This window comes from Adiantum capillus-veneris, chromosome 22 (genome assembly GCF_014529385.1).
Source record: "Adiantum capillus-veneris isolate H3 chromosome 22, ASM1452938v2, whole genome shotgun sequence".
Taxonomy (NCBI): Eukaryota; Viridiplantae; Streptophyta; class Polypodiopsida; order Polypodiales; family Pteridaceae; genus Adiantum; species Adiantum capillus-veneris.
The window spans coordinates 148,729,700-148,740,695 of NC_140952.1; the positions used below are offsets into that span (position 1 = coordinate 148,729,700).

Sequence of the window (10,996 nt, forward strand, 5' to 3'; positions counted from 1 at the left end):
TACATTTTTTTCCTTTTTCTCTTCCAAAGCATTTTCTACGACAATGAATTGGCATGCGCCTAAGGGCCCACATTGAACTGTGTATATCCTCTTCCAAAATTTGAGTTGCACTGTCCACACCGCCACCATGACCATATTTATTACCAATGCTATGATATTTTGTACTTTCATTGTAAGTTGGTCCTTCTTCTTCGACAAAAGTTTCCTGCAATCTAGTTGAGTTATCCACAGTCACATTGTTCATATTTGTGAAGTTAATTTTTCTTGGTCGTCCGTGTTGGCAGCGATCTCGTGACTCCATGATATACCCTGGTCGGTGTGAGCTATTGCCAAGGTTTGAACTCTTCTTTCTTTGCACCGATTCTTTGTCACCATGTAAAATTGGATCTTGGAAGTTAGTTTCATTATCATTCATCCCATGCAGCACACGAGTCACCGTAGCCGGGGTTGGAGTCAACCTTGATTGTGCTCTATTCAAGAGAGAGTGTATGTATGGTCCAGTACCTATGTATCGTCCAGTCAAGTATCCCAACTGCTTTGCACATTGAACATAGGAGTTGATGACGTCTATAACACAAGCATCATACAATGTGATCTTTTTTTTTCCTCCCTCTCTAGAAAGCCAACTTGCATGTATACTCTCTGATAAGTTTGTAGTAGGGATAACAGCACGATTCCATGGGCTCAAGTCATTCTGAAAGATTAGAAACATTAGTTCACAACATTAGGTCACAATATTTACTACATAATTGGGAGATTTATACAAAAAAAAAACTCACATTTATGGAAATGCCCCCCCAATGTGAGATTCTATCTTCCCACCAGGAGAACCAATTTTTCAAAGGCACCAGATTCTCTATTGGAACACCATTCTCATACCACCATCTCTTTATTGACCTAGCTTGCATTTGTGCTTCCAACAAAGTGTTGCTTGTTCGCCATTTTTCACACAAAGAAATATGCTCCATTTGTTTTTCATTTGGAATGAGTGCTCTTGTTTTCTTTTGGAGACTTTGCTCCCAATGGAACAAGCATGATCTTTCATGACCTTCCATTACATTGTCTGCTCCTCCATTGTAGACTGCTCGAATAGCATTCCAATTGGCACCTGCCTCATCTGCCATAAACCCAGTGAAATTTGCAATTGAATATCCATTCTCAACCATAACAGAATTGAGACTTTTCCAAAATAATATTTGTGACTCTGTATCTTCCTCCTTGGTCTCACATATTGCAATAACCATCAAGCTCTTCATGCTGAGGCAAAAAGTATGCATGGTAAGACGTATTAGTCAATGATTAAATTATCACTTTTATATACATCTAGAAATTTATCACCTTGGGTCATAAACTGAGCATGACATGGTTGACCATCCTTCAACACGATGCGTATAGTCAAAATGGACCCAAGCATTATGTAGATCTCCTTGACCAGAACGATCCATGCGTCTTATTAAATCAACTCCTGAACTAGGACCTTTGGTGGACATCTTAAAAACAAAACATTTATCATGAAGTCCTCCTTGGCAAGGAAAATGACTCCCATGAAAAAATGGGAACAAGCATTTTTTCTTCGGTAACAGAATATTATCAAATCCATCTCCCACTACAACTAACCCTTGTTGTTTTTCTGAAGCAATGATACTCTTTAATCTGTTATGCATTAGAAAAAAGAATTTTAAGTACTATACTGATAAATTTTAACAAAAATAATGTATCCTTACCTTTGGTTTTGCACAAGTGGCATCATCTCTTCTAGAAAGTTTTGAAGTTCTGCATCTCCCATAGAATGTCCCTTGTCAAGAATGAGTGAATCCATCAGAACTTGACGAGCCACAAGCATTTTAATTTTTCGAGGACCACTAGACCTATCAATATTCAACACTGTTTGGACTAATCCTCGTATTTTTTCTATGGCAGCACGAGATGTACCTTTTTGCACATCATGCTCATGGTGGCCTACATGCACTACCAATCTTGACATGTTGCAATCCTCTGGCAGAACGTAGTAAATTATGCATGGACATATAGCTTGACAAGTGACAACCTTGCCGCAATAATGACATGTAATCTTTGTCCTGTCTTCCTGAGCAAGGTAACCTTTTCCTATTGGTTTATCTAGATATCCATGAAAATATGCATTATTGAATTCTTTATTGTTTAAATAGTACTGACAAACATTTCTATGACATTCCAAGGAGCCCAAACAATAACTCATCCGAACTGGACACCCAATTGACATGTTGGTTGTTTGGGGGCGCGTCCATGTATGTCCATCAAATTTCTGCTCCATGCCACTCATTGACTTACATTTGCCAAAAGTTGATGGAAGTTCAAACACAAGATTCCCGTTGTATTCTCTAGGTAGTTCTTCCACTTTCACAGGCCCATGAGATTCTTTCATTAGGTCTTTCAATCTGTGAGATGTTGAAAAGGATAATATCCAGTCCACCACACTCTTAACCTTTTTTGACAGTTTCTCATCACCGCTACTGCTATCGAGGACAATATAATTCTCCTGCTGTTTTTGCAAACTTTTGTGCAAGTCTCCTTGGGTTGGTATCTTGATAGCTTCAGCATAGAAAGCGCTTGCATTCAGTAAGTTTGTATCCTCTGAGTCTTCCACATCATTGGTTTCCTTCTCTGTATGCACCATAGCATATCTTTTTGATAAAGAGGCATCAAGAATGAAATGCTAATGGCCCTCCATATCAAAGTGAGATGGTGTTTCAACAAGGGTGACTTCAGATCCAAACTGTATTAGTGCATTCAATGTTTGAAATTGTCTGTGAGGTGGTAGTAGAATTTGCAAGAAATATGCACTAAGGAGGAGCTTTCCATCTCTAAGTTGAACCTCTCGTTCAAGTTCTTGATCACCTATTGTCCAGGTGATGATGGATGTTCTTTCATCCATGCTAACAAGGTGGAGAAGACAGAGAGAAATAAGCAGTTAGTAAAGAGGTCAATATCTGGAGACGGACGTGGACAAATGGTTTTTAAGTAAGTTTTTATGCAAGTGGCATAATTGTTCATTATTATGTTTTTTTATTTGTAAAAAAAAAAAGTGGGCCGAAAAAACCCACAGTCGAGATTGTCAAGCAGTGGTTACAGAGCTCACCTCCTTATGAGTGGTGTATAAAGAAACCACAATTTTTGATAATATTTGGCACAAATCTCAAGTTTTTTAGTTAATGAGTTCATCTTCTTATGAGTAGGTGAAAAGACAGTGTATTTTAAGCGTATGAAATTGTAAAAATACCCCTTGGATTTTGAACACCGAAAATTTTAGATTTTAAAATTTCGTTAATCATCGAAAAATTTACACAATATTTTAGTGTGATCACCGACAAAAGCTTCAAATTTTGACTTGAAATCCGGGAGAATATCAAGTTTGCCCTTATTTTCACCGATTAGGTGCAGTGTTCGAAAAAAGTCTGCCTTATCAAAGTAGCCGGTTGAGGGGAAAGTAGCCGCTTAAAATACATGGAAAATAGTGTAATTTTGCAAAAACACTGGCTAGTAATGTAAAATTTCTGGTTCATATTTGTCTTGGAGGGATTTTTATATGTTTGTGAACATGAAAATTTTAGATTTTAAAATGTCGTTAATCATCGAAAAATTTACACAATATTTTAGTGTGATCACCCGATAAAAGCTTCAAATTTTAGATTTTAAAATGTCGTTAATCATCAAAAAATTTACACAATATTTTAGTGTGATCACCGGTTCAGATTTGTCTTGGAGGGATTTTTGTATGTTTGTGAAAACCGAAAATTTTAGATTTTAAAATGTCTTTAATCATCGAAAATTCTACACAATATTTTAGTGTGATCACCGACAAAAGCTTCAAATTTTGACCTAAAAGCCGGGAGAATATCAAGCTTGCCCTTATTTTTCACCGATTAGCCTTATCAAAGTAGCCGGTTGAGGGGAGTGCAAGAAGGAGAAAATTTCGCTTAAAATTTCATTTGCAGATTTGTCTTGGAGAGATTTTTGTATGTTTGTGAAAATGATTTTTTTCGAACACTGATTAGGTGTAATGTATTTTTTTAGCTCACATAATTGAAGTAATTTTTAATACTAGGGCAACTTTTGTGTGTTGTGCTTTGCTTGGAGCTCCTGCTTGGTGGACTTGTTGCATCTCTTGCGTGAAGTGAAGCCGTGAAACAAGGTACAATCCCCTCCTCCTCCCCCGCACCCATGCTCCCACAGCTCGGTAACCGTCAGCGTGCGCGCTAACGGTTACCAAGCTGTGGGATCATGGGTGCGGGGGAGGAGGAGGGGAAAATTGATTTATTGTGAGCTACTCATGCGTGAGCTCCCCAATCGTAAGCGCGCGCGCTGACGGTTGAGGAGCTTCACTTGGTTGATGCTTAATCCCTGTAGCGATAGCATTTAACAAGCGCACAAGCATTTAACAAGCATTTAACATTTGAGAGGCGGACCAGTGCGCAGTATTCAACATAGGCAGTATTCAACACAAGCGGACCAGTGCGCAGTATTTATCCACCAGCGAACATCAGACCTTCGAAGTTCAACTGCGCGGACAGACCTGCAAACGGAAAGCATACCTACGAAGTGGAGGTATTTTGGCAATTATTTGACTGAATTTTGAGTTATAGAAGGGCTTGGGATTCATGTTAAGAGCATATTGGTAGAAATTTAATGCAATGAAAGTATACTGCTCAGTTTTATTTGCTCTTATAAGTGCTGTAAACAGAGATTAGCATCTTGTGAGTAACCTTGACAAAGAGGTCAAGGTCATGTTCAAAATCGGCATTTTTCAGCCTGCACACACATGACGAGTTCTGTGCTGTATTCTTATAGAACAACCCATCAAATATAGTCTCCGCCTCCAAGATGCTCCCACAGTTACTGTACATATCCACAAGGACACTACCCACAAAGGGATCACAGTGCACACCATGGAGTTTGCATCAACATGTAATGCTCTCCCAACTTTGAGAGGAGTCTCTTTGACTACAAAGCCATCAACAAATGCGGCCTGTTGCTTCTCTGCAAGTATGGAACATACTTGAAATGCATAGACAAATGTTATGTTATTGGGCCTCACTATTGCTTCCTCGTGCATCTTGCTATATAACAACAGGGCCTTCTCTGCTTCTTCCTGCTCAACATTTGGAGAAAGCATGGCATTCCATGAGACAACATCCCGATGGTACATCTTACAAAAGACGCCGCTTCAGCAAGATCCCCGAACATAGCATAACGGTCACGAAGGCACTACTCACATAGACACTTGTGTGGACACTTGTGTGGATATTCCATAATTGAAACTTGTGTGGACAACGTTCTTGAGGAATTCCATGATTGAAACTAGGCTCTTCCAACTCCATAAGGGTGCAGCAAGCTTGGATCATGATCGAAAAGGTCCAATCACATGGAGCAATGCCATGTTCCAGCATTAGCTTAAATACGTGCCAAGCTGTTTGCGGTCTCATCCAGTCTATCATCCCAGCACAGTAGCACAAATGACGCAATCTACTTGCCTACAAGAGCTAGATTACGTGTGTGTGTGTGAGACAGCAGACATATTTGGACAGCGGATCAATGCTCGATTTTTTTTTCAAAAACTTGGCAAACTAGAAACAATAGAGGTACATTGACAAAAATTTGAAGGTTTTTACATCAAATTACACTAAATTTTTCAGCATTTTGTAGGTTTTCTCATCTTCAAATATAAACTTTAGAGGTAAATTTCAAAATTTGTATGTGGGATTACACTAAACTTAGGTTTTTTTTTAGCATTGCAGCGGACAAATCCGAAGAGCGGGCAACAAATTTGGAGATCGGCATCTGGAGAAAATTTGGTACACTCTATCAAGTTCAAACAACTTTAGGCCGTAGCTTTTCAAATGCAATGGAAGTTCACTTAAATGTGTTATTAACAAGTGGTGCAGATTGTAGCTATTGTTTGAATGATGATGATGTATAATTCTTTTTCAAATCTTTATTGATGTAGACATTTATGGCTCCCAAAAGACGAGGCAGCAAGTCAATCAAGAGAACATTTGATTCTCCATGCATGACCTTGAGATCTGGTCCTTCCAAGAGAAGGCATCCAATCGATCAAGAGGCATCTTCTCATGCAATTGCTACTCGTAGTCCTCATTTCAATCGAGGGGGAAAGAGACATAGGAAATGCATCTTTGTTGATGATGAAGCTGCCGTGGAGGAAGGTTCTAACCATTTGGAGAGTGGGGATGATGTAAAAGGAGATGAGTCTCGAGAGCTGACAGTGGAGGTTGAAACAGGTGAGGATGTTGAAGATGAAGATTTAACAAATTCTGATGGGATAGGTGAGGATGATGTGGCCCAACATTCTCGACACTTGGGGAAAAAAATCCCAAAGGAGATGAGTCTCGAGAGCTGACAGTGGAGGTTGAAACAGGTGAGGATGTTGAAGATGAAGATTTAACAAAGTCTGATGGGATAGGTGAGGATGATGTGGCCCAACATTCTCGACACTTGGGGAAAAAAATCCCATTGGGGATTATGAAGGATGTGTTAAGTCAATTTTACTTAAAACGAAGAAGCAACCCTCCACTTATACCTTTATGTCGTTTGGTTGCTCATGAAGCTGTACAAGTGGCTACAGATTCTGCATCTTGGTTGATTCCTAGTTTTGACAATGTTGCTTACTTGGATACAATGGGATCTTTTTTGGTGTCGGTGAAAGATTCCTTCGGCTCTTACATGCCTTTCACTCCTCTTGTGGAAGGTAGTTGGGATCCTATTTGGCAAGCTAAGAGTGTTTCATTTGATAATCAGCTCAATAAGGAGTGGCAAGGGCTTCGAGGGCGTCTATTTTTGGTATGGGATGGAAACCATCGGCTGAAAACATGGATGCGATGCATAAAAGAAGGTAAGAGTTAACATCGATGCACTAATTGTTTGCTAGATTTAGCTGTACCTTCTTTTTGGCTAATTTGGTGTTCTTTTGTCAAGTATGGCATGATAATGAGGAATATCATGTGAGTGTGAGATGCCAATTTTTGGAAGGAGAAAAAAAAAAGAGGCCGAACTATTGCTTGCTCTTGATACCACTAATGTGTAAGTTGTAAATTTGTGGTCTTTTTGTATTTCTAAATTAATCTCGCTTTAAACTATTATTTTTCATTTGTTTATATATTTATTGTAGCATTTCACGATCAATAGTGAAACCAAATCTTGGGCATGAGATATACATGTTCCAAAAATTTGGTATCGCCAATAAAGAGAGCATTCTTGCACGTCTCACTCAAGAGGACAAAAAGTGGGCTGAGATAGAGATGGCAGTTGAGAGTAGATTATATCAAGGAGTTCCTCCTTGGTATAATTCTCCTTGTGTGTTGATTTCTCAACTAGTTTGGAAGGTGAATTGTTGAATTGAGTATTAACTATATATATTTTTTAAGATTGTTTATGATTCATTCATTGAATGTAGTTGTGGTTATGTAGGATGATTTTAATGCATTTATTTCAAAGGAAACTTCAAAATTGAAAGCTCTTGGATTAGATAAGGTGGAGTTTGAAAGGCAATTGCAAAAGGCAACTAAACAAGAAGAAGCTCGATTGAAGGATAGAGGTTATAAGTTTTTGACAATTGCCAATCCAGTTCATGGAGAGGAATTTTTTGAGTTGCTCTTTGATGTGAAGTGGGATGATCCATCCATGGTAAAAATCACACGAGACAAGCTAAATGCATTGTGCTCCTCAAAACTATCTTCTAAAAGGTATCACACTTTTCATTACTTTTTTACTAGTTTTTTGTTTATGTTTTTCAATTCTAATGAAAATAGTGACATTAAAAGAGAGTTAAATTTCTACATGAATGGTATATGAATATACTTATATAAGATGGTGTTTAAGTTTTTGATATATTTTTGGTCTATAATGAAGGAAAAAATATATATTGGAGATGATGAGTCTTACAAAGGCCAAAGATCCAGTCTTTTCCCACTTTGGTGATGTGAAGCACTTTAGGGCTTACATTAGAAAAGAAGTTTATTGGGCTCACATGCATGATGAAGCTTTGTTGATAATAAGAAGGTTGGAGGTTGAATAGTTCAAATTGCTAGATGGATTTGAAGCTTTTTTCAAGGTTGTTTTCTAAACTGGTCACTTTTTCCTAATAAATGTGGATTTTATTGCATTGTTTTATGATTTGAATGACTACCATAGGTGCAATTAAGAAATCATGGCTTGCAAGCTTTTCCTCAACTTTTAGGAGATATTAAAAGTGCCTGGGACTCTTCCAAAATGCCTAAGCTACAAGAGTCTTGTAAAAGGATTTTATACAGGTGCAATTACATGATCCAACAAAGTCTTTGGCTCTTATTAAAATTATTTTGCTTAAGAGATTAAATGTTGTTATGGTGTAGATGGATGTGTGAATGTGTTTTAAATGGTACACTTGCTACTATGCCTATGGTTACTGAAGATTGGTCAAAGCTAGAGGATGAAAATACCATGTATACCGGTTCTATGGTAGAAAAGGGTATTTCTATGTGGGAGTGCAGAATTTGCCCATGGTGGTTGGACTACCCTTTGGGGGTGATCCCAAAGCGAGAACTAGACTTACATGCAAGTAAGTATAACAGTTTTTCTTTTTACATCAAGTTAATTCTCATATTATTATTATTATATTCTTCTATTATAATATTCAATCTTCCTATTATCATTCAAGTCCACCAGCCTTGAACTCGTTAGCATTTGATCTCTCTCTCTCTCTCTCTCTCTCTCTCTCTCTCTCTCTCTCTCTCTCTCTCTCTCTTTCTCATGCATGAAAAAGTGCATAAGAAAGTATGTTCTAGATTTTTATAAATGATTGAGTTTGTAAATGCTAAATTAATTTTCATTATATCATTAAAATTTTCTTGTGGTAGAGTTTTTGGAAGAGAATAAAGACAACGATAAAAACCAATCTACTTCTTTAAAGAACTTAGAAGACATGGATCACAATCATGACTTGACCATGGATGGGGGCTCACAAAGAACACAAGAAAGAAATCACTCACTACCTCTTCAAAGAGAGCACCAAAATCATGCGAGTGGGTCAAACATGGGTGACCACAACAAAACACCCTATCCATTAGGAGGGCTAAAGATTGACATGCCTAAAGAAAGCACTGAAAAAAGCGTTTCAATACTGGTTGAGTCAGTTATGGAGCGACCAACTTCATCAAGGCGACCAACCTCATGGAATACCGGTAAGTTTCTACTTGTTAAATATTTATTTTTTTGATAGTGCAAAACAATTCTATATTACTTGTAATTAAGATAAATTTTTAATGAGAAATTGTAGGCTTTCAATTTTTGACTGTGGTAGATGCTCTTCTAGTTGATATGGCTAATGTTGATGATTTTGCCATTCAAAGGTAAAAAAAAGGTTTTGTGTCTTGTGTTATCAACATCAATAGAATGTTCAAGGTGGATGGTGTACTAAGCAACAAACGTTTTGTGTGTAGCATTAAATAAATTTTGAGCACTCAAAGTCTTGGCTTGTATCACCATTGTGGAGCACCTTGTCGAGAGGTGTTTCGTCTTATCTTTGCGGATTTCCCTACTTCTTTGTTGGTGGATGGTTTAGTCCCAATTCGAGCAGGTTACTCAAAGTTTTTGTTTATGCTTTTTGTTTTGATCCATATCACTTGAAAAACTCATTCTAAACATCTTTTCAAAGGTGGATTAAGCAAAAAGATTCCACAATGGAATATATTTTTGCCTTCTCTTGTGCAAGGTGTGATGGATGTAGCAGAACCTTTCTTGGCAGATGAAGGTTTTTTTGTGACTCTATGTCTTGCACAACATACTGGAGAGATTATTACCCATGCTATAAAGGCTGGGTTACGACTTCATCGTACATGGACTCTCATGTGTAATGGGGGATATAGACACCCAGATACCCTAGAGGAGGTGAATCAAAATACCATGTTGTTGTGAAAGATTGCATTATTAACTTGATTTTGATTCAAATGTGTACAATGTATGCTTACATGTAGGTAATTGATCTCACGGTGGGAGTTTTTTGTCGAGCGGATGTTGCTATACCCACATACAATAGGGAGGCAGGGGAGAAAGTCTCTCCTCGCATGTTTTCTGCATCACGAATCTTTTAAATGGAGGAGCATCAAGAACGCACCATTGTTCTTGATATGCCTATCAGAGGTGGAGCAGAGAGGTTACCCGACTTCTACAGGTGAGAAGACAATCATTTTAATGTAAATTGAGCTTTAATTTATAGTTGAAAAATGACTTACATATTTTAAATTTGCATGTGTAGATGGCTCCTTGCAACCTTCACGGATGACTCAGATTATGTACTAGATGTGTTTTCAGGATGTGGAGGTCTTGGCAAGGCATGTGGTGAGGTTTATCGATATTGTTTGTGCTTGGAGGGGGATGACATAGTCTATGAGGAGTGTCTCAAAAAGGTGGTTTGTGGTCCATATGTGGAAAAGAGAGTTTAGTATCACATCCATAGTTTTTTGAAACAATTATTGAACACACTCTCTATTTTTTGTTTCAAGAATGTTGACATAGGACATCTAGGGTTTTATTGTGCATGTTCTTGAAGTGATCTTGATTGCAATACTTTTGTGAACTCTCTACTCTTTCTAACATCCATACCAAACACTAATGCAGACACCTTGTTAAGCTTTGTTTTGAATAGGGAATTCTTTGAATGCTCTCTCTCTCTCTCTCTCTCTCTAGACTAGCATATTTAAAGAGAGTAAGTCTGAATAAGGATTTCTTTGAATGCTCTCTCTCTCTCTCTCTCTCTCTCTAGACTAGCATATTTAAAGAGAGTAAGTCTGAATAAAGATTTCTTTGAATGCTCTCTCTCTCTCTCCTTTCTATAGCCTATCATATTTAAAGAGAGTAAGTTTGAATACGGACTTCTCTGAATGTTCTCTCTCTCTCTCTCTCTCTCTCTCTCTCTCTCTAGCCTAGCATATTTAAAGAGAGTAAGTTTGAGGCGTTTAATTATGCA

General features: G+C 37.8%; 2 protein-coding genes across 2 annotated transcripts; both read left to right on the forward strand.

Moving 5' to 3' along the window:
- The first annotated feature begins 5,989 nt into the window (after positions 1–5,989).
- LOC147430410 (uncharacterized) lies at positions 5,990–6,394 on the forward strand. Its single transcript, XM_086495136.1, has one exon. The coding sequence runs from the start codon at positions 5,990–5,992 to the stop codon at positions 6,392–6,394; it is 405 nt and encodes a 134-aa protein (XP_086351262.1).
- Positions 6,395–10,106: 3,712 nt separating this feature from the next.
- LOC147430411 (uncharacterized) lies at positions 10,107–10,540 on the forward strand. Its single transcript, XM_086496014.1, has 2 exons — positions 10,107–10,201; positions 10,286–10,540. Exons 1-2 carry the CDS (start codon positions 10,122–10,124, stop codon positions 10,470–10,472), a joined length of 267 nt encoding a protein of 88 aa, XP_086352140.1. The 5' UTR covers positions 10,107–10,121; the 3' UTR covers positions 10,473–10,540.
- Positions 10,541–10,996: the final 456 nt, after the last annotated feature.